General features: G+C 44.0%; 1 protein-coding gene across 2 annotated transcripts; it reads right to left on the bottom strand.

Annotated features, from left to right (window-relative positions):
* Positions 1-3,746: 3,746 nt before the first annotated feature.
* RNF181 (ring finger protein 181) lies at positions 3,747-24,927 on the bottom strand. Of its 2 annotated transcripts, none has more exons than XM_069766649.1 (6): positions 24,824-24,927; positions 22,784-22,879; positions 15,266-15,399; positions 11,702-11,817; positions 4,899-4,973; positions 3,747-4,082 (listed from the first exon to the last, which is right to left on the bottom strand). In XM_069766649.1, exons 2-6 carry the CDS (start codon positions 22,867-22,869, stop codon positions 4,023-4,025), a joined length of 471 nt encoding a protein of 156 aa, XP_069622750.1. In that variant the 5' UTR covers positions 22,870-22,879; positions 24,824-24,927; the 3' UTR covers positions 3,747-4,022. The 2 variants fall into 2 exon arrangements, with proteins under 2 accessions (XP_069622750.1, XP_069622751.1); XM_069766650.1 differs by having other exon boundaries at positions 24,763-24,913.

Here is a 24,927-nt window from a genome sequence, read left to right as displayed (position 1 = left end):
AGAGTTGGCAGGCCAATTGAGCACAGTAATACCATGGTCAGTAAACCATTTACCAGTGGTTTTGGCACTGTGAGCAGGTGCCAGGTCGTGCTGAAAAATGAAATCTTCATCTCCATAAAGCATTTCAGCCGATGGAAGCATGAAGTGCTCCAAAATCTCCTGATAGCTAGCTGCATTGACCCTGCCCTTGATGAAACACAGTGGACCAACACCAGCAGCTGACATGGCACCCCACACCATCACTGACTGTGGGTACTTGACACTGGACTTCAGGCATTTTGGCATTTCCTTCTCCCCAGTCTTCCTCCAGACTCTGGCACCTTGATTTCCGAATGACATGCAAAATTTGCTTTCATCAGAAAAAAGTACTTGGGACCACTTAGCAACAGTCCAGTGCTGCTTCTCTGTAGCCCATTTCGGCACCTGTAGCCCATTTCCTGCACACGCCTGTGCACGGTGGCTCTGGATGTTTCCACACCAGACTCAGTCCACTGCTTCCTCAGGTTCCCCAAGGTCTGGAATCGGTCCTTCTCCACAATCTTCCTCAGGGTCCGGTCTCCTCTTCTCGTTGTACAGCGTTTTCTGCCACATTGTTTCCTTCCAACAGACTTACCATTGAGGTGCCTTGATACAGCACTCTGGGAACAGCCTATTTGTTGAGAAATTTCTTTCTGGGTCTTACCCTCTTGCTTGAGGGTGTCAATGATGGCCTTCTTGACATCTGTCAGGTCGCTAGTCTTACCCATGATGGGGGTTTTGAGTAATGAACCAGGCAGGGAGTTTATAAAAGCCTCAGGTATCTTTTGCATGTGTTTAGAGTTAATTAGTTGATTCAGAAGATTAGGGTAATAGGTCGTTTAGAGAACCTTTTCTTGATATGCTAATTTATTGAGACAGGTTTTTTGGGTTATCAGGAGTTGTATGCCAAAATCATCAGTATTAAAACAATAAAAGACCTGACAAATTTCAGTTGGTGGATAATGAATCTATAATATATGAAAGTTTAATTGTAATCATTACATTATGGTAAATAATGAAATTTAACACTATATGCTAATTTTTTGAGAAGGACCTGTATATGAACCAGGTTGTGATTATTTAACTAAATCACCAATTAAACCCCTACAAGGAAGGTTCAATGTACCATAATCCCTGACTGTGGCTTGCTGGTCATAGCATTAACCTTTAATGTGTTTATCCACACACCATCGTTTGTAATTAGTGGAATTACTAGTTCTGACCAAATCCTTTTAGTTTGGCATTCTTAAGGTACCTTCACACTAAACGACGCTGCAGCGAACCAGACAACGATCCGGATCGCTGCAGCGTCGCTGGAGAGCTGTCACACAGACAGCTCTCCAGCGACCAACGATGCCGGTAACCAGGGTAAACATCGGGTTACTAAGCGCAGGGCCGCGCTTAGTAACCCGATGTTTACCCTGGTTACCATCGTAAAAGTTAAAAAAAACAACCACTACATACTTACCTACCGCGATCTGTCCCCGGCGCTCTGCTTCTCTGCTCTGGCTGTGAGCACCGGGCAGCCGGAAAGCAGAGCAGTGACGTCACCGCTGTGCTTTCCGGCCGCTGTGCTCACAGCCAGAGCAGAGAAGCAGAGCGCCGGGGACAGACCGCGGTAGGTAAGTATGTAGTGTTTGTTTTTTTTAATTTAACGATGGTAACCAGGGTAAACATCGGGTTACTAAGCACGGCCCTGCGCTTAGTAACCCGATGTTTACCCTGGTTACCAGTGAAGACATCGCTGAATCGGTGTCACACACGCCGATTCAGCGACGAAATAAAGTGCTGGCCCTCTAGCCCCGCCCAACGACATCACAGCAGGATCCTGATCGCTGCTGAGTGTCACACTAAACGATATCGCTAGCGAGGACGCTGCAACGTCACGGATCGCTAGCGATATCGTTCAGTGTGAAGGTACCTTAAGCGCGGTATTTTTAACAATCACTTTTTATGCAAATATATTCGACAGAGGTCAGCACAGCTTCTGTCTAAATACCAGCTGCTTTTTCTTTATCCTTTCTCTCTTTTGATATACACACATGCAGCTCCAGTGTGGTTATTGGTTAATTAAAGTTTTGAAGCATCTTTCATTATCACTCTGAATTGTGCCGTTCCTCGGTTATTGCTTCTTTATAGCTTGTGGAGGTGACTAACCTGCTGACGATCCCTACTGTTATACACATTTCTGTTCTCATTACATCCACAGAATTTGAGGTTGGTCAAACCCAGAAAAGTGTTCCTTTTTTCATCGAGCTATAAGAGAAGGGTACTGTTACGGAAAGAAAGAAACCAAGATAAGGTAGATGGGTCCAGAAGCAGACAGATGGGAGCGGGCCCCTGTCCAACAATACTATTTATAATGAGCTATCAGGCTGCAATTTCCACTTGCTATGGAGGTGGATGTGGCCCCCTTACCTCCTGGGCCCCATGAGTCTGAATAGCAGAGGTGGTCACAAAGTAATAAACTCTCTTAAAGGGAATGTTTCAGCCAAACTGACAGTATAAGTTGGCAATTGACAGTGCTGTCAATCACAAGTGAGGGAGGAGGGAACACGCACTAGTGGGAGGAACGGTACATCGGGCCTCTTGGCACCACCCGGGGTGTGCCGAGCACTTCAAATAGCACCTTTCATTAAAGCCTCAGTCAACATCTGTTTTTCCTCACATGTGAGAAAAACAAAACAATTACTCTCATCAGAGTGTGGTCTTGGTGTCATCAGGTTTTTTTTACTTGTACCTGGAGAAATTAAAAAAAAATAAAAAATTCCATTCTTACAGTCCTTGAAAATTGGATGTCTTCCTAGCGTGGTCTAAATTTTTTCACAGACCCACTTACTTGCATGATCCTCAAATCAGAATCACGGCCATGTGAATGGCCCTTAGCGCAGGGGTCCCCAACTCCAGTCCTCAAGGCCCACCAACAGGTCATGTTTTCAGGATTTCCTTTGCATTGCACAGGTGATGCAATTATTACCTGGGCAAGACTAAGGAAATCCTGAAAACATGACATGTTGGTGGGCCTTGAGGACTGGAGTTGGGGACCCCTGCCTTAGCACATGTATACCTGGGATAGTCTGAAAATCACTGATGACACTCATACATGAAGACTGGACGTCTGAATGAGACCAAACGTTAGTTTCTGCAGAATGGAGGCAGTAATTAGATCACTGAAGATGACATTTTTCGGACTATATGGCCTACAAGGTTATGAGCTTCGTGTATATTGTCAGTTTCGACTGAAACACTCCTAAAATGTGCAACTACTGTGATCAGTTGTTATAGCCGGGGAACCCATTCAGGCCACGTTCAGTGTTTGGTGACTTTTTACCTCAGCATTCACAATCCGAAACCAGGAGTGGGTGATAAATACAGAAGTGGTGCATATGTTTCTATTATACTTTTCCTCTGATTGTTCCTCTCCTGGTTTTGACTTACAAATACTGAGGTAAAATACTGACTAGATACTGGACATGTGAACGTGGCCTTATGTATAGCATAACATGAATGAATGTTTATCCATCTAATGCACAGATTGGCTGGATCTGGTAAAACGAAGTGTCTTTCCATTCTGTCGACTACACCATTTACAGTGTGAGGTACTGAGAACCTAATTCTCAATTTTCTTCAAAGCCTCCACCATGTTGGCAGCAGTTCTTACATCAGTGAGGGGGGGTCTTCATCAGCCAGCCCTGTATGATTATATACCCGTCACTAGGAGCAGTACATTGACAGTATAATAACTTTATTGCCCATCCTGATGCCTTTTTTTTAATAAAAATCTATTTTGAAAATAATTTGTGCAACACGATTTTGTGATTTGGGAAATAATAAAAGTAATTTCACAAGACTGACAATAATAAGTATGACTTGTTCGTATCTGGTCTCTGACACATCCACATCTGTGATCTCCCGATGGGTGCCGCAGCCCAGGGATCCGGTCCAGCTGCTCCAGAGACTCCGATCATGTGTAAGACGCGTTAGAAAACTAGGATGAAGAGCGATCAGGTGTACATGGCTTCATGGAGATACTCCAGTCTGTGTTCTCTCTGCTGTCTTCTTGTCTGTAACAGTGATAGTCAGATCTCAGAACGGGAGAAAAGTGTTAATACGTAAAAGCATCTTCTAAGGATGTGTTCACATACACAAGTTTTCTGCTGCAAATTTTGCCTCAAACTCACCTCATGATCTGCAAGCATTGCAAAGAGTAAAATCCACAGTGAAGGTCCACTGGATCAATTACCATGCTGCACCGCCAGTCAATTTCCTCTGTGGGGTTTTTTTCTGCACCTTATGGGTGAGATTTGGTGACTTATTGCAAGGGTATGTCCACATGTGCAGAACTTGTAGCAGAAAATTCTGATGTGTTAACAGGAAAAACACTGCATAAAATTCTTGCGTTTTTTTAATGCAGATTTTTCGCCACTGATTATGAGAGAAATCTGAGGCAAAAACGTTAAAAGAATCAACATGCTGCAGATTTTAATATGCAAAAAATAAAAAGCACTGTATGTATGAGCCTCCAGGAATCTGATTCACAATCACAGTGCTGGTACTAGGAAACCCTTCAGATTTTGTGACTAAACTGCACAGAAAAGAAAAAGGAGACAAAAATGCAACATGTGCATATACCCCAATATGCTGCAGATTTTGTGCCCACAAATCTGTACAGAAAATCTGCGTTGTGTCCTCTCCGTATGAACATACCCAACGGAAGAACAAATCCTAGAGGTGATAATCCAGCTTTTGTAGCCATACCTCCTTCCACCTTTCCCACATTTTTTGCTAACTTCCCAAATTAAAAAAAAAAAAAAAAGACCCAGTTGTGGCATGTCCCTCCCCGGCTGCTCATCTGCTCCCCCAGTTACCATCCATTTTACCTTTTCTTGCTTGTATTCTTCGTATTCGGAGCTGTCTGTCAGTAGCTCATCTCTGCACAGGGGGCAGGAATTTGTCTGCAGATAATGAAGGACCACCATTAGCCTTACATTAATGTCGGTGCAGAGCCATCAGATATTTGCTTTTATTCTTAAAAGGGTAAAAAACTATTTGAATTTTTTTTCCAAAACATAAAAAAACAATATAAATGGGGTATCACTGTAATCATACTGACCTGAAGATAAAGCTGCCTTATCAATTTTACCACATTCGGAACATAAAAAAACAATTCCTGAATTGCTGGTTTTTGCTCATTCTGTCTCCCAAATATCGGAATAGAAAGCGATCAGAAAATGTCATGTGTCTAAAAATGGTACCAATAAAAATGTCAACTCGTCCCGCAAAAAACAAGCTCTAACATGACTGTCGGCCGAAATATGGTAACATTATAGCTATCAAAATATGGTGACACAAAAACTATTTTTTCCAATAAAAAGCTCCTTTTAGTGTGTGACAGAAGTCAAACATAAAAACCCGATATAAATCTGGTATCGCTGTAATCGCACCGACCAGAAGTATAAAGTCGCCTAATACAGCACGAGGAATGGCATAAATAAAACCAATTCTTCACCTGCTGTTAATCCTGCCTCACAAAGATCGCAGTAAGGCTTGGCTTGCATTTATCCTGCACTCTGCGCTGAGCGCTTACACTGGGGTTTTCATGTAACCCTCTGAAATAGGAGATTCAGACAGAACCCCTGTAGGAAAATTCCCTAAAATAAAGAAGATGAAGGAACTGTGGACACCATAGGAACTGTGATCCGGCGGTGTTCGTCCTTTTAGGGGAGTATAAGGCTACTTTCACACTAGCGGCGTGTGACGGACGTCGCAATGTGTCGTTTTGGTGAAAAAACGCATCCTGCAAATGTGCCTGCAGGATGCGTTTTTTCTCCATACATTTGTATTACTGACGCATTGCGACGTATGGCCACATGTTGCATTCGTCAAGCGACGGATGCGTCATGTTTTGGCGCACCGTCAGCACAAAAAAACATTACATGTAACTTTTTTTGTGCGTCGAGTTCGCCGTTTCCAACCGTGCATGCGCGGCCGGAACTCCGCCCCCTCCTCCCCGAATACTACAATGGGGCAGCGGATGCGTTGTAAAACTGCATCCGCTGCCCACGTTGTGCTAATCAATCACACTGTTCGTCGGGCCGACGGTTTGGGAAGGTCCGTACTGACGGACTAGTGTGAAAGTAGCCTAAAAGTGCAGTTGACCAGTTTTGTGCACTTCTGAAAAGAATGTTCTTAACAAAAGCTTTAACTCAAACCACAAAAAAGCAAGTCACTCAGGTCCGTCATCTGTTAACAGAAATATAGGGGTTTCCACGATACTGGTGGCACAAAGGCGCTGGAAAAGCAAAATGGCTCCTCACCCTCCAAAAGAAGTTCCCAAATCCAAATGTCCTCCAGTGTGTCTAAACCACGTATAGCGTCCACATGTTTGGCATTTCTGAAGCGATGAGAGCCCGTCTAATTTACAGGTGTGTTTCGCCAGAAGCACGGACTGGGCATAACGTACTGGTCACTACAACGGCAGATTTGCAATTTTCACTTGGCAACATTCATTGCTGCTTGTTTCTGGAAAACACCCATGGAGTCAAAATAGTCACTACACCTGTGACCAAGATCTGCTGTGCGCCCAAACAGTGGTTTTTCCCCGAGATATGATGTATTTGCGTGTTCAGGAGAACTTGCACAACAAATTTTGGGGTCAATTTTTTTCCTGCTACCGTTGTGAAAATTAAAAAAAAAATGAGGTCTAAAGTTAAATTTTTGTGAAAAAAAAAAGTTAATGTTCATTTTTTTCCCCACATTCCAAAAATTCCTGTGAAGCCCCTGAAGGACTAATAAACTTCTTGAATGTGGTTTTGAGCACCTTGGGGGGGGGGGGGGAAGGGGTGGTGCAGTTTTTAGAATGGTGTCATTTTGGGGGTATTTTCTGTCCTATAAGCCCCCAAAAGTCACTTCAAATGTGATATGGTCCCTAAAAAAAATGTTTGTGTAAATTTCGTTGGAAAAAATGAGAAATCGCTGGTCAACTTTTAACCCTTAAATTTATAACAAACAAAAAAAAATTGTTTCAAAAATTGTGCTGATGTAAAGTAGACATGTGGGAAATGTTATTTATTACTTATTTGTGTAACATATCTCTCTCTGATTTAAGGAAATAATAATTCAAAGTTTAAAAATCCCTAAACTTTCCAAGTTTTTGCCAATTTTCTGTTTGTGTTTTTTTCATAAATAAACATCATATTGATGAAGTTTTACCACTAACAATGTAAATGAGTTATTGCCTCAAAGTAACATTTGTCAGAATTGTAAAAGTTAGCCTGGTCATTAACGTTCAAACCACCTTTGGGGGTAAAGGAGTTAAAGGACACCTGTCATCCGTATGACTGCAGGCAGGTATAATACACCGCTCAAAAAAATAAAGGGAACACCTAACAACAGAATATAACTCCAAGTAAATCAAACTTCTGTGAAATCAAACTGTCCACTTAGGAAGCAACACTGATAGACAATCAATTTCACATGATGTTGTGCAAATGGAATCAACAACAGATGGAAATTGGCAATTATCAAGACACCCTCAATAAAGGAGTGGTTCTGCAGTACCAATGCTTTCTGGCTGATGTTTTGGTCACTTTTGAATGTTGGTTGTGCTTTCACACTCGTGGTAGCATGAGACGGATTCTACAACCCACACAAGTGGCTCAGGTAGTGCAGCTCATCCAGGATGGCACATCAATGCGAGCTGTGGCAAGGTGGTTTGCTGTGTCAGCGTAGTGTTCAGAGGCTGGAGGTGTTACCAGGAGACAGGTCAGTACACCAGGAGACGTGGAGGGGGCCGTAGGAGGGCAACAACCCAACAGCAGGAACGCTACCTCAGCCTTTGTGTAAGGAGGAACAGGAGGAGCACTGCCAGAGCCCCGCAAAATGATCACCAGCAGGCATGTGTCTGCACAAACGGTTAGAAACCGACTCCATGAGGATGGTCTGAGTGCCCGACATCTACAGATGGGGTTGTGCTCATAGCCCAACACTCTGCAGGACGCTTGGCATTTACCAAAGAACACCAGGATTAGCAAATTCGCCACTGACGCCCTATGTTCTTCACAGATGAAAGCAGGTTCACACTGAGCACATTTGACAGACATGACAGTCTGGAGATGCCATGGAGAGCGATCTGCTGCCTGCAACATCCTTCAGCATGACCGGTTTGGCAGTGGGTCAGCAATGGTGCGGGGTGGCATTTCTTTGGAGGGCCGCACAGCCCTTCATGTGCTTGCCAGAGGTAGCATAACTGCCATTAGGTACAGAGATGAGATCCTCAGACCCCTTGTGAGACCATATGCTGGTGCGGTTGGCCCTGGGTTCCTCCTAATGCAGGACAATGCCAGACCTCATGTGGCTGGAGTGTGTCAGCAGTTCCTGCAAGATAAAGGCATTGATGCTATGGACTGGCCCGCCTGTTCCCCAGACCTGAATCCGATTGAACACATCTCGGGCATCATGTCTCGCACTATCCACCAATGTCCTGTTGCACCACAGACTATCCAGGAGTTGGCGGATGCTTTAGTCCAGGTCTGGGAGGAGATCCCTCAGGAGACCATCCTCAGCCTCATCAGGAGCATGTACAGGCATTGTAGGGAGATCATACAGGCACGTGGAGGCCACACACACTACTGAGCATCACTTCCTTGTCTTGCAGCATTTCCACTGAAGTTGGATCAGCCTGTAACTTCATTTTCCACTTTGATTTTGAGCATCATTCCAACTCCAGATCTCGGTGGGATATTAGTTGTGATTTATGTTGATCATCTTTAGGTTTTATTGTTCGCAACACATTCCACTATGTAATGAACAAAGATTTACAACTGGAATATTTCATTCAGTGATATCTAAGATGTGGGATTTTAGTGTTCCCTTTATTTTTTTGAGCAGTGTATAATTTGTAGATCCCTCTGGAGAGCAAAGAAATAGACAAGACTAGTCTGGCACTGCCCCCATCAGGCCATTCCCAGAACTGCTACAGGTGATTAACAGATCCATGTACACACAAGGGTGAAAACTGTCAATTACCTGCACTAGCCGTGGGAAGAGCGGGACTAGTTTGGTGTCTCCCTATAGTCCCCAGCTAGATCTTTTAAAGTATATATTTTTTGGAACGCTGGAGCATTTTGGAGAAAACCATACATGGCTGCAATCATGCAACCAAGCTCTGATTCATGCTGCCCATGGTAAGGGCAGCATAAATCAGATGGCAATTCGGGCCTGATCACTAAGGGGTTAAAGAATATAGGTAGTGTCGATATGGAAAAATTGGATTTACATATGTTATTGATTATCAGTCTGCAATCTTCACTCATTCTCAGACTTTAATAAGCAGTTTACAAGCTGCTACAAGTTACAGGTTTTCTCTAACTGGCTGTGCATAATAATGTGATCACTGTGAGAAAATCAGTGAACTGCACTGACCTCAGTGAGATCCCAGTCTCGCTGTGGTGTATCATTCTCCTCTACTTTTCGGTGTAAACGGTCGCTTCAGGCCACCGCTGGTGAGCAAATGTCGCACAGATGGATTAACGGCATGGGACACTCTGGGTTCTTTCATCTTCTGACAGATGAGGGATATTTTATTTTTTTTTACAGGAGACAATGGCTTCAGGGGATTAGGTGTTATGATGAGTATAATGTGACTATTTTATTCTTAATTTTACACTCGATGTAGACAGCGGGGGGCTGAATTCAACTCTCAACATTGATTGATGTCATCTGTGTTCACGTGTGTGGGACATTTTGTCACCCGTGCTGCTAAAAAACGGACATGTCAGCGTGTTTTGCCCACCGACACACGGACCATGTAAACACACTGACACATGCACAAACCCATTCACTTTAATGGTTCTACGTGTGTAAGTGTCTTCGGTACGTGAGAAAACTGTCATCACACGTACTGGACACACTGACATGTGAGAGGGTCCAAGGAACAAAGCAAGGGGAGCACAAAGAGCTATCAGTGCCAGGTGCAGTGCTTGAACATTTTTGACAGATTTTACTGACCAGTTAGGTGAAGGACTTTGAATGCAGAAAATGGCAGGACAACTTTCTGGGCAAAAATGTCCTTAGTCTAGCAGTTGCTATAAGTTAGGCCAGGATCACACATGCGAGAAACACGGCCGAGTCTCGCATGTGAAATCCAAGCTGTGGCGCCGGCACTTGGGAGCGGAGCGTGCAGCTCCATGTGTTGCTATGCGGCCGCACGCTCCGCTCCCAAGTGCCGCCGCCACAGCTTGGATTTCACATGCAAGACTTGGCCGTGTTTCTCGCATGTGTGATCCCGGCCTAACCGTCATGATACCTAGTCCTTCCCAATTGCTGAGTGCAGTCATGGTGGGCTTGGTAGATCACCGCTCAGAGTATGGCACGTTTGGCTAGATGGAGGCTCTGGTTATGACATGTGTAATGCATGTAAAGATCGCATTCTCGCTATAATGCATCACAACAGCATAAAAGTGAGTTTGGTCATCTCGTCAGTTGCAAGTTGCCAGCAATCCTTACATTACACAGTAATGGGAACACACAGTTCTCAATGAGGCAGCATGCACTTTCACATGGACAGCCCATCGCTTCACGCTTTATGTGATATCGCTGCAGGAGAGTAAATCCTTTGCTTAAGGCCCCGTCACACTTAGCGACGCTACAGCGATCCCGACAACGATACGACCTGTCAGGGATTGTTGCTGCGTCGCTATGTGGTCGCTGGTGAGATATCACACAGTGCGATCTCCCCAACGACGCAGCAGCGATGCGGCGACCTGTAGCGACCTGTACAACGATGTCACATGGCAGCTATTTCATGACGATTAACAGACCTCAATGAGGGACGTCCTGTCATGAGGTCGTTGGTAAGGTGTCAAACACAGCGATGTGTGCTACCCAGCGGGACCTCTACGATCAAAAAAAGGTCCAGGCCATTCCGACACGACCAGCGATCTCACAGCAGGGGCCTGGTTGCTGCTACGTGTCACACATAGCGAGATCGCTACTGAGGTCGCTGTTGCGTCACAAAACTTGTGACTCAGCAGCGATCTCGCTAGCGATCTCGCTTTGTGTGACGGGGGCTTTAGGGTTCCTCTGTAGATTTCATCCAATTAATGAATGACCTAACAGCTGGGCATGGACAAAGCAAAAAGTGGACAATCCCTTTAAGTTATGAGAAGACAGATTATCTCTTTGTAACATCCCCTAAACCTTTGATTCTCCCACATCAGAGAAAATCATGTCACACTCAAATCAGAGTGTGATTTGCATAATTGGACTGATTTTTTTTAAATGAGAAATATAGTGGCGTGACCCTAGCTAGTGTCTGACTTCCGGCTAAGGGCTCCTGTGCTCTTTAGGAGAAAGCTGCTGTCAGACTCTCCTGGCAGTGACTTATCTCCGGGAAAATAAAAAGGATCCTTCTCTACTGCAACATCATCTATCGGGGAGGAATGGGGAGTCCCACAGACGCACTGGATTGTCAGCCGATCCCTCCGATATGGGGCTCAGACGATTTTAGTCGAATGAGTATGGGAGCCTTTAGGAGAGCCGCCACCTCTCCACCATCACGTTGGTTTCTTCCTTTTGCTTTCTGCGTCAAGTTGTTTGGTTAAGATGCTGTGAATCTATTATAATTCAATGATGTTTGGAATTTCCCTGTTTCTTACAAAAAAAAATACAGAAATGTTATTACCTTTCCAAGCCAGGGCAGTATGCAGGCGGAATGGAAGAGGTGTTCGCAGGGGAGCTGCCGCACGGTTTCATCCTCCTCAAACTCCAGCAGACACACCGGACACTTCAGGCCGGCATCTGTACGATATAGAAACCAAGGACTTCGGTTACTTGTATGGGTGCAATGTTTTCTGGGATTCACTTTAAGGCTGGAGTCACACATCCGACTTCAGACCGCGATGCACGGACCCGGGTGCAGGCCTTGTGACCCAAACTCCACTTCCCCATAAGCGTATACGAGGCTGGAGAATTTAGATCAGGAGACCTGTGGCCGGTCCGGCCTAACACTGGGGAGACGGTCTTCTGGGCCTCAATTGTAGATTATACATAGGGATATTTATTTTTTTATACCAAGAAAAATAGGCATTTCTAAATAAAACATATGAACATATTGGTTCAACCAATAAAACGCACAAAGTAGGATAAATATACAAGTTTCCAACCAAATAGGTTTCACATGTGATGTGACAATAAGGCCACAAAAGACGGCCATGATGTCAGTGTTCCGTCACAAGTGTGCGTAACAACCATGAGTAGAAATGAAAGAGCAATGTGTGATGCCCAGGCGGTACGCGTCACGTGTCGTTGCTTAATTACCTGATTTTTGACATTGTGACACATTATTCCAGTTGCTTACCACATTACCAGATTTCAAGTTGCGGAGTTTTTGATATTACAGATTTTCTGTAGAACTTCGGCACCTATTCGCTACATTAGATCACCTGTTTTTTTTTTTTTTTTTATTTTGCTTTCCTTTAAATGCGTTTATATTGTGTTTTTTGTCTCTTGTCATTTTAACATAAAACTGCTTTGTTTTTGATATTTCCTGGTATTTGACTATTACAAAAATTTTATATAATTATTCTACCTGTGTATTTTCCGCAAACAATGCAAGTCTATAACTCTCAGCGTACCCGCAACAGACAGACATGTTGCAAATTTCAGCTTACAATAATATTATATATATATGTATATATATATGTATATATATATATATATATATATATATATATATATATATATATATATATATATATATATATATATATATATATATATATATATACACACACTCTGTGGGCATGAGATTTCTTTAAATCCCATCCAATTTGCTGGGACGCGGGCGGTTTCGAAAACTGGGAACTCAACCTGATTCTGGACAGAATTTATTTTACTCGCCTCTATAGCGCCATTAGGTTCCACAGCGCTTTACAGACCCAATGGGGCTCACAATCTAAATTCCCTATCAGTATGGTCTTTGGAATGTGGGAGGAAACGGAAGTACCCGGAGGAAACCCACGCCAACACGGGGAGAACATACAAACTCCTTGCAGATGTTTTCCTTGGTGGGATTTGAACCCAGGACCCCAGCGTTGCAAGGCTGCAGTGCAAACCACTAAGATCGAAATGTATAACATATCGGTATGTCCTTGATGGTGACCACGGATGGAGGAGACGCCACCTCTGAAGTGGTGAGGATGAGGGATCCGATGAAGGCAGATTTAATCCCTGATTGAGACTGTCATTTTGTACTCCAGTCTTAATAAAGGGAGAGCAGGAGGAAGAGGCAACAAATTCATTAAGAGGCGAGTGCGGCTTTAAAGAATTTGGTGCATCTTCATACTATCATGCGCTATTGCCAGAAATGTATTCCAAGCATGAACTGACATGCATTTCCGTTTTAATTCATACCGCCTTTGTGGCGTAAATTAGGAAGAATTTGTTGAGCAGATTGTCACGTCCCACCCAAGCTCTGGCCACTTTTTAAAAAGGATGGCAAAAAAGCCCCAAAAAGAAGTTGAAAAATCTCCACCACTTTAGAGGTGTCCGTTTCGCCCCAGATTAGCATATGAGGCTCCGACAAAGATTTTATTTTAGCTGTGATATGCATACATCACCTTCTGTCAGGCTGACTCATATCCCTGACCACGGCACAACAGAAGCATCAAGCAGTCAGATGCAACCTCTCCTGCTGCTTATTTAAATGGAATCTGTCAGCAGCTTTTCCTCCTTCATCTGACAGCAGCATGATGTAGGGGCAGAGACTCCAATTCCAGCGATGTATCACTTACTGGGCTGCGTGCTGCAGTTTTGGTACAATCCCCATTTTCTCTGCCGCAGATCTCGCAGTTCTCTAAATGCTGAGCTTTGTATAACCCCGCCCTCAGCACTGATTGGTTGCTTTCTGTGTACACTGTACATAGGCAGAAAGGTGCCAATTAGTGGTGAGAACCGGGGTTATAAATCACTCATGGAAATGGATGAGTACATGGTAGCAGGGTTATTAGTCCTCTAGAGATAAAATCACAGTTTTAATCAGATTATCAAAATTACAACCAACTGTCCATTAAGTGACATCGCTGAAATCAGGGTCTTTGCCCCAACATCATGCTCAGGGGGTTTTTATTATTATTTAAGTCGTTAAAAAAAAAAAAAGGGTCTGAAATTTGTAAAAAAAAAAAAATAAAAAAAATAAATTAACAATTGCTTGTGTGGCCTTTTTCCGAGACCCATAACATTTCATTTTGTGTTTGATAAAGCTGTATGAGAGCTTGGATTTTTCTGGGGCATCCTCATGTGTGTTTTCATTGATACCATTTTGGGGTGGATATGATGATTATTGCACTTTGAGGAGTTGTGGCGATCTGAAAGAACAAAATTCTGTCGTTTTGATTTTTTATTCTTTTTACACAGTTTACCCATCATAGTAAATTAATTTTAGATTTTGATAGCTCGGACTGGTATATCAGCGGCGATACCATACATGATATGTTTTACATTTTTTAAAAAAAGATCTTTATTTTAAATGGGGAAAAAAGAGGGTGATTCAAAAAATTTTTATATATATTTCTTTCAACTTTTTTTCCCTTTTACTTTTTGCTGTTTGTTAGTCCCCATAGGGGACTTGAAACTGCGATCATCAGCTCCTGAGCTCTTCCCAGTCATCCTCTGCTGGTCTTTAATGGGTTAAGGCCTCATTCAGACACTTCCTCCTCTAGTTCTTGCGTTACTGATTCTGGAACAGTTTTTCTTTCTTCTGTGCCCCCACCCCTCCCAACCCCCCGGGGTAATAACGGTGCAAATTTTCCTCTTCAACCAACTGGGCGTATGCCACAGGACGTCTGTGGGCATTTGCCTTTTCTCCTCTGATGCTGGCCAATCAAAACATGGCCACGCCCAGAGAGAAGGTCTGTGGTATACGCCCAGTTGGAAGAATGGAAAATTTGCACTATTGTTACCAGGGGGAATAACTTTGCAACGAAGGGGCACAGAAGAAAAAGAAAAACTGTTCCGGAATCGTTGATACAGCGACAACTGGAGGAGAAACTCAGATAAAAAATTTAAAAAAATCAATTAAAAAGGTCCTAAATGTAAATTGCCAGCTCTGTGCGACTCATCGAGATCTGCAACATATCAATAATATAAATTATGGTCATAAATAGGGACCCCCAAGATTTAGTCCCCGTGGTTCCTCGGCATTCGGTTGAAGTTATCTGTAACATAGCTTCTGCCTTTTGCTTCTTACCTGCTTGCTTGGCCGTCACTGTAACTTTTGGCAAGTTTTCTACCACTTTTTTGGCAGCTGGCGGTGGAAGTCTATGGTCCCAGTCTGTTTCAGCCAGACCTCCAAGATCAATATCCATCCCACTGAGGAGACTCCTGGGAGGAATTAAGATAATAAAGGCTCAGCAAAAACATGACAACAGAAGCCAGACGGGGCCCGGGGCCTTCATCTACGGCCCCCCACTGTCAACAATAGGCTTTGGGGAAGCTGGATGACCATGTCTATGGATGCTGTAAGAGGGGAAATAAGGATATAGCTGGAAATCAGGGATAGATTAATAATGTTTCGGAACCTGACAACGGGGTACGGACATCAAAAGCCTTGTACGCCCCATGTCCCTCCTCAGTGCCTACATTCCAGCGTAATACCCCACTGTGACGGTCAGCTGTCTATGATCAGGCCCAGTGGCTTTATTCTCCCTGCGGGGTGACAGCTCCCAGGAGAGACCTTTGATTCATGTTGGAAGCACAGTAGAAATTGGCAATAAAAATAAACTTTAACGCTTTTCTATAAACATACGACCAAAAGACTGAGAAAAAAAACAAACATCCTGAATCAACAAAAAGTGCAAGACAGCAATTCCAAGTAAAGTCAAATATGGCAGCTCAGCTCCTATTCAACAATACTAGATGCCTGGACGACTTTAGCAATGTAGAAGAATAGGAAAGGTGTATGCTTTTAAAGGGAACCTGTCACCCCCAAAATCGATGGTGAGTAAGCTCACCGGCATCAGGGGCTTATCTACAGCATTCTGTAATTCTGTAGATAAGCCCCCGATGTATTGTGAAAGAGGAGAAAAAGACATTAGATTATACTCACCCAGGGGCGGTCCTGCTGAGGTCCGGACAAATGGGTGTCTCAGGTCCGCTCCGGCGCCTCCCATCTTCATTCCATGACGTCCTCTTCTGGTCTTCACGCCGCGGCTCCGGCGCATGCGCACTGAAGTACTTTCCTCTGCCCTCAACAGGGCAGACAAAGTACAGCGGAGCCAGAGCGTGAAGACCAGAAGAGGATGTCATGTAATGAAGATGGGAGGCGCCGGAGCGGACCTGAGACACCATTTGACCAGACCGCACCGGGACCGCCCCTGGGTGAGTATAATCTAATGTCTTTTTCTCATCTTTCAGGTAACATCGGCGGCTTATCTACAGCATTACAGAATGCTGTAGATAAGCCCCTGATGCCGGTGAGCTTACCTCACCATCGATTTTGGGGGTGACAGGTTCCCTTTAATGATGTTCAGCACACTGCCAAAGTTTTAGGCAGGTGTGGAAAAAATGCTGCAAAGTAAGGACGCTTTAAAAAATAAAATAAAATGTTAATAGTTTATTCTAATTAATTAACAAAATGCAAAGTGAATGAACAAAAGAGAAATCAAAATCAAATCAATATTTGGTGTCTCTGCCCGTTGCCTTCAAAACACCATTACTTCTAGGAACAGGTTTCAACTCTGCAGGGCGGTTGTTCCAAACATCTCGGAGAACTAACCACAGATCTTCCATGGATGTTGTCTGTGTAAATCCTTCTGCCTCTTCAGGTAATCCCAGACAGACTGGATGATGTTAGTATCAGGGCTCTGTGGGGACCATATCATTACTCCTAGGACTTCTAAATTAGAGATGAGGGAACATCGTCGGCTCCCTCCTTATTTGGCAAGCTATGGTGCTTACCGAAGAAGCTGCATCGGGAACCCGGATACCTGCAGCGCTCCCGATAATCAGGTGTTCGGTGCCGCAGCTGCATGTGTCGCGGGTGTGTGACAGTCACAACACATCGGGAGCGCTTCAGGTATCTGGGTTCCTGGTGCAGCTTTTTCGGTAAGCGCCATAGCTTGCCGAATAAGGAGGGAGCTGACGATGTTCCCTCATCTCTATTCTTAATGACATTGGCTGCACGTTTGGGATCGTTTTCCTGATGCAGAATAAATTTGGAAAAGATCAGATGCCGCACTGATCGTATTGCATGATGGATAAGTATCTGCCTGTAGTTCACAACATTGAGGACACCAAGGATTGGGCAGCTTTGAGGTCTGTAGACACTGTGGTCAGCCAAGGAAACTTAGTGCAGTAGATGAGAGACACATCATTCATATTTTCCTTGAAAATTGGAGGATGTCCAGGAGTGTCAACAACTCAGAATGGGCAGCAACCAGTAAGATCCAGCTACACCAATCTACTGTTTGGAGAATTCTGCCCAGAAGTGGTCTTTATGGTAGAATTGCAACCAAACAAAACACACCCCTCTGACATGGAAACAAGGTCAAGTCACTCAACTATGTACAAAAGTAAAGGAAATGGGATTCATAAAAATGGCAGCAGGTGCTCTGGGCTGATCAATCAAATGTGCAATATTTTACTGTAATAGAAGGCAGTTTGTTTGGTGAAGCGCTGGAGAGCAGTACAATAAGTGTTTGCAGGAACAGTGAAGCATGGTGGAGGCTCCTTACAAGTTTGGGGCTGCATTTTAACAAATAGAAATGATAAATTGAGCATGATTAATGGTGTCCTCAATGCTGTGAAATACAGGCAGATACTTATCCATCATGTAATACCATCAAGGAGGCATCTGAATCACTCAAAATGTATTCTTCAGCAGAACAATTACCCCTAACATACAGCCAATGACATTAAGAACCATCTTCAACGTATGGAAGAACAAGAAGTCCTGCAAGTGAGATCAAGGCTCTGTGAGGGTCGGATTGTCAACATCATCCAGTCTGTCTGGGATTCCATGAAGAGACAGAAGGATTGGTCTCACATTCAGATGTGTGGTTAGTTCTCCAAGATGTTTGGAACAACTTCTCAGCAGAGATCCTTCAAAAACTGTGCACAACTGTACCTAGTAGAATTGATGCTGTGCTAAAATCAAAAGGGCGGTCACAACAGATATTTGCTTTATATTTCTCTTTTGGTCATTCACTTCGAATTTGGTTATAATTGATAAAAAATAAACTATTAACTCTTCTATTTTTGAAAGCATTTTTACTTTGTAGCATTTTTTCTACAGCGGTCTAAAAATTATGCACAGTACTGCATTTGTCAGCACGGCATCCTCTAGCAAATTAGTTAATACAGCTCTGAATATGGCTGGGGTATAAAAGAACTAAGTGTAGTCAAATGCCAAACGTAGACACAGTATTATGCATCATTTGGCTACATTCACTTTCACTTTGTTTTTCTTCCATGTGTCATCCATTTTGAATTGGGTTTTTTCCTACCTGTTTTTTTTTAAAAACTGAATCAGGTAGACTGACCTGGTTTCATACACTGATTCTTAACGATGATTCAGTTAAAACTGATGAAATATCTAAAAAACAAAAACAAAACTGAAGTACAAAGGATGTCTTACATTTGTTTCATGTGTGTTTACAGAGAACCTGTTCACATGGACAAAAATGATTTAGGATTAATCTGCAGATTAATAGCGTTCTAAACCTGCCCAGCGCCCACCCCGAGAGCCCCGCTGCCTGGAGAAAATTAACTTTAGTCCTCCCGGTAGCATTCGGTATTCAGTCACCGGTCTACTTCTGTCACCGAGCCCATGGCTCTGACTGACAGTCGGGTCTAATGATGAGCTGCTGTTAAGCTACGTTCAGATTTGCGTTCCGCCGGGCTGCGTCGGGCGCAGCCGCGGCGACGCATGCGTCATGTGCCCCTATATTTAACATGGGGGCGCATGGACATGCGTTGTGCTGCGTTTTGCGATGCATGCGTTTTTTTTGCCGCACGCGTCAGGACGCAGAGGACGCAGCAAGACGCGTCCAAAATTCGGCAAAAAAGGACGCATGCATCGCAAAACGCAGCGTTTTAGCGTGCGTTTTTATTTGCGTTGTGCGTTGCGTCGCCGACGCAGCGGCGCACAACGCAAATCTGAACGTAGCCTTAGTCAGGGCCGGGGGGCACGGTCCGTGCCCATGACTGAAACCCGAATGTTGCTGGGAGGAATAAAGTTCATTTCTTCCTGTTATCGGGGTTCAAAGTGCAGGCACCAGGCAGGTTCAGAATGCCATTAACCTGCAGATTAACCCCATATCTGCAGGTTAGTGTTTTTTTCACATGACAGGTTTCCTTTAACAGATCTCCGTAGACTTTTAAATAGTGGAGTCTGATCTACAAAACGGATGAGAATAGGACACACTCCCTCGAACCTCACATAATGGCCGCAGAGGGTTAAACAAGCCGTCTACAAACAGGTAATGTGTGTTATGGCTCACAGCCGCACATTGTGAAGAGGAAGGAAGGAGCTCCAGGTCTGAGACACGTAAACAATGCTACCGATCAGCGAGATTTACAGTAACGGGTCAAGAACGAGGAAGTGGCTTGGAATTTAAGAAATAGGAAAATCTCTAAGAATAACAATCAATTTCTAATTAGCAAAAAGGAAGGCAAAGTTTATAAAGAGGAACAGACAGGTCTATTACATAGAAAAGCAGAAAGTCTAATACGAGGAATGGCCCTAACACACAGTGGCAGTATCCCCGAGTGCTGCTGTCGGGGGCGATGGCTGCACACACGGTATATAGATATACACTGGGGTCCCACACACATTCCTTGTACAGCACTGTGAAAGCAAGAGGAATCAGAGGCAGTCATGACTAGGGCATCATAAAGAAAACTGACTGCAGAGCTCCCCCTATTGGTGACTGCAGGCTGCCAACTGTATTCTTTCCAAAAGTCTAGACTTGAGATAGATAAAATGAAAATCCTACATTTGTTCTTATGTACAGAACTGTGCAAAAGTTTTGGGCAGGTGTGGAAATAATGCCGCACAGCAGGAATGCTTTCAAACATAGAAGGGCTCATCGTTTAATTTTATTTATTAATAAAATGGAAAGAAATATAAATCTGGTAGGACCGCCCTTTGCCTTCAAAACAGCGACAACTCATCAATTCTGCCAAGTTCATTTGCACACTTTTTTTTAAGGAACTCTGCAGGGAGGTGATTTCTAACATCTTGGAGAATAAACCATAGATCTGTGGATGTCGCTTGTGCAAATCCTTCTGTATCATATAATTCTAGACAGATTCGATGATATCGAGATCAGGGCTCTGTAGGGACCATGTCAACATTTACCCACAGCCCCCATACAGTATGGTGGACCCAAAAAGCCCCCATACAGTATGGTGGATCCCACATTGCAGGGCAATACAAGCAAATGAGATACCACGACAAGTGACAAATAACGGATCCGGTTAGGTTGCGGCCAATGTCACTGTGTAGCCCTAGCATAATGAATACTACTACTATTTTTCGTATATTGTGATCTTGTAGGAGATCACATCACTAAGTCTTCTTGGCAATGCTCCATGGGAGATAAGTATGCAAATTATCATTTTCACTCAATGAAAGCGAATAGCTTGCAAGTACAATTTAGGAGAGGTAGCTGCCCAATAAGTTAATGTCTAACCCTTTAACGAGCCTTACAACAAGGGCAAGGATAAATGCCAAGCAGGAAGATCAACTACAGACAGCTGTTTCGGCAATTTAGTCACTTATCAGTGTACAGTAAAGTCTGTCTGGCCGAGTTTAATGCCCTTAAACAGAATCTGACAGCAGTTTTTTTGCTATGTAATCTGAGAGCACCATGATGTAGAGGCAGAGACCCCGATTCCAGTGGTGTCACATAATGGGCTGCATGGTGTGGATTTCATAGAATCTCTACTTTATCATTGTAAATTATTATTATTATTTATTTATATAGCACCATTGATTCCATGGTGCTGTACATGAGAAGGGATTACATACAAGTTACAGATATCACTTACAGTAAATAAACTAACAATGACGGACTGATACAGAGGGATGACGACCCTGCCCTTGCGGGCTTACATTCTACAGGATTGTGGGGAAAGAGACAGTAGGTTGGGGGGTTGCAGGAGCTCCGGTGTTGGTGAGGCGGCAGCGGGGTCAGTGCAGGTTGTAGGATTTCCTGAAGAGATGGGTTTTCAGGTTCCGTCTGAAGGATCCGAATGTGGTTAATAGTCGGACGTGTTGGGGCAAAGAGTTCCAGAGGATGGAGGATATTCGGGAGAAATCTTGGAAGCGATTGGATGAGGAGCGAATAAGTGTGGAGGACAGAAGGAGGTCTTGGGAGGACCAGAGATTACGTGAGGGAAGATATCGGGAGATTAGTTCAGAGATATATGGAGGAGACAGGTTGTGGATGGCTTTGTAGGTCAGTATTAGCAATTTGAACTGGATACGCTGAGGGAATGGGAGCCAGTGAAGAGATTTGCAGAGGGGGGAAGCGGAGGAGTAGCGAGGAGAGAGGTGAATTACTCAGGCAGCAGAGTTAAGGATGGACTGGAGAGGTGCAAGGGTGTTAGCAGGGAGGCCACAGAAAAGGAAGTTGCAGTAGTCAAGGCGGGAGATGATGAGGGCATGCACAAACATAGATTGACGGTTGAGGAAAGGACGGATTCTCGAGATATTTTTGAGCTGGAGGTGACAGGAGGTGGAAAGAGCTTGGATGTGCGGTTTGAAGGGCAGGGCAGAGTCAAGGGTTACTTGGAGGCAGCGGACTTCCGGTACGGGGGAAAGCGTGATGTCGTTAATTGTGATAGATGGGTTAGGTAAGGAAGATCTATGAGATGGAGGAAAGATGATGAGTTCAGATTTGTCCACATTGAGTTTGAGGAAGCGAGAGGAGAAGAAGGATATGGCTGATTGTAAATATAGTAGTGGTCACAATGTTAAGCCCTGTATATCCCCACATATACCACTGATGGCGAGATTCCTGGGTACACTGCCAGCAAGCTGCCAATCGGCGGTGGGGTTACACAGATTAGCTGGACTTCCCTGCAAGTGAGACCTAGTCAGGCAGTGATAATCTCATGCTGATAAAACACTGATTGTATTGAAACTACAACACGCAGCCTAGTAAGTGACATCTTTTGCTCTGCATTATGCTGCTCTCAGATTAGATAGCAATAACCTGTTGACAGATTTCCTTTAACTCAATGTGGGGGAACTTCTGCTTCTCCATAAAGGGACCTGCGAAGTATGAGGTCTTACAAGCAATGCTCAATGAGAAAAAAAGTTTGCAAATTTATGTCAGAGACGGAAATAAATGATCTCACAAGTACCACCTAGGAGAGGTAGATACCCTGTAGAGTCCATAGTCAGGTGGTCTCTTTACAGAGAATCAGTACTACCGCAAGGACATCGCACTCAGCCAGACTCTGCGCTACACTGATGAGGAGCAAACACCCCGAAACAGCGTTCACAAGAGTCTCTGGCACGGCCTATATCCCTGGTCACAGTGCAAGGCTCATTAAAGGGTCGGAAAATGACAGTAGTCACCTCACCTCTCCCCTTATGTGCCATGAAGCCCTTAGTGGGCGCAGGGGCACCGATCACACCTTATCTAGAGCCGTGAAGCACAAATCTCGTGCTTATTCAGAAGGTTCTGCTCCCTGGTGGGTCGTAGACACCCTACTTGTCTCCTTTTTATTATTTACACCGTGGTTTATTCCTGACCTGGCCAGCTCTAACAAGGCATTCTGCCGGTACTGCTCCTCGGGGACGGTGGGCTCGCAGTTATGTTCATCAAAGTAGGACGCCATGGAGGAAAGGCTGGAAGAGAGAAGAACCGATGGTTATTCAAGGCTAAATACCACAGTAAGTCCTGTAGGCATACACCCCGACTACCAGGAAGACTCGGCTTCAGAGCCCAAAGGTGGCGCTGCTATAACTACTATTGACGGGCACCAGACTGAGGGACAAATGTAAGATTATGGCGCCATTATAGATTAGGCCCCTGGTACGGATTTGGTGTCATGAAACGTTACGGGCGCTGTTCACATTTGTTTTACTTTACAATACGAGTCAATGGCTAATTTATGCCAGTGTGTCTATACGGTGTCCTACAGCAGAGGCTTCCATCAAAGGCATAGATACATTTCATATACATCACAGGAGGGAGAAAAAAATAATCTAAAAAATAAAAGGGTATACGGTAGACCCCCACCGGGCGATATGGGGCTGAAAATGTATGAAATACCAGAAGTAGGAGGTGCAGGAACTTTTTGGAGAAAGTTTAATACATTGGTCCTGATTTTCACCTCTTTGCGACCCCATGAGTGCAATATGGGGTTATAGGGGCGCTGGGATACTTGCGGCGAGCACAGTGGGTATACGGAGCGGTTGCCAGCAGGGATATACAGCTCTGAGCGCTGATTTTTAACTATTCAAATACCATTACCAATACATGACAGCGGCATTTCAAGAAGCACCGCTCCTCCTCATCATCATCCTCCTCCTATAGAAGTTTTATCCTCTTCCTATATTGTGGAGATCATATTATACAGCACTGTGCACTTACAATTCCTCTTTTTTCGCCCTTCTACCCAGCTAATTCTTCTCTTTTTCAATAAACCCTTCACACCCCGGGCCATTTTCCTTTGTAGTTTTGTTTGTTTGTTTTTTGTATTTTTTTGTGTTGGGGGCCATTTTTTACCCCCTTCTTCTAAGAGCCATCCCTTTTTTTATTTTTTTCCGTCTATACAGCCATATGAGGGCTTGTTTTTTGCGGGATGAGTTGTACTTTTGACTGACACCACTGATTTTAGCACATAGTGTACTGGGATAAGGGGGAAAAAAAGATTCAAGTGCTGTGAAATCGCAAACAAGTGCAAATCCACAATTGTTTTTTTTGTTTGTTTTTTTTTTTCCGAAATGCTAATACTGACCCGTCACTAGGATTCTCCAGGTCAGTACGAGTTCACAGATACCAAACCTGTCTAAATTTTTTTTTATTTAAGTGCTGAAAAAAAAAAAACATTTTTTTGCTTTTGCCGCCATTTTTCCGACACCAGTAGCCGTTTCATTTTTCGAGATCTGGGGCTCGGTGACGGCTTATGAATAATTAATAATTCCTCCCACAGCTTCATCGATGGAAAAATGGAGAAAAAGGGGACACAAAATGTATTTATTTACAGAGTTCTGAATTTTTTTTTTCCGACCACTAAACTATATATGTGAAGAACTGGCATGGCCGCAGTGGTGCTGACCCGGGGGAATCACGCGGCCGGATCATTCATACACCACATTGCACGCCATTCAAAAAAAAAAAAAGAAAAACAATGCTGGGGTTGCCGTTTTCGCGTTTTCTGGGTCATCGGTACATTATACATGAACGGCGCCATCCAAAACTACAACTCGTCCTGCACAAAAACAGGACACAAGTCCGGGAGCGACCATAAAGCGTTAAAGGGGGGGAAGGGAAAAAATAAAAGTCGCAAAATGACAGTCATGAAAGAGTTAAACCCATGCATATGTCTTTAAGTCGAGTTTTTTTTTCTGGTGTTTTTACATTATTTTCTATGTTTTGCCATGGTATCTGATACTGGGATAACTGGGAACCACCACCAATGCTATTACAGGACCTACTGTGGGGGTTCAGCTTTCCCAGTGTCCTGCATGTAACACTCCACTGACTCTATCATTCCTACATGTACCTGTGATATTACAGGCACCGGCGGTGACGTCACTGACACGGGGGGGGGCAGCAGCTCCTACCTGCTCACAGACCCCCACGGAGTCGTACAGTACTGCTCACATCCGGGAAGGCCTGCCGGCCGGGTGACACAGCGCTACATCAGCGCAGCGAGTCTCAACCAATG

The sequence above is a fragment of the Ranitomeya imitator genome, chromosome 4 (assembly GCF_032444005.1).
Source record: "Ranitomeya imitator isolate aRanImi1 chromosome 4, aRanImi1.pri, whole genome shotgun sequence".
NCBI classification, from domain to species: Eukaryota; Metazoa; Chordata; class Amphibia; order Anura; family Dendrobatidae; genus Ranitomeya; species Ranitomeya imitator.
This window is presented reverse-complemented; position numbering and strand designations above follow the sequence as displayed.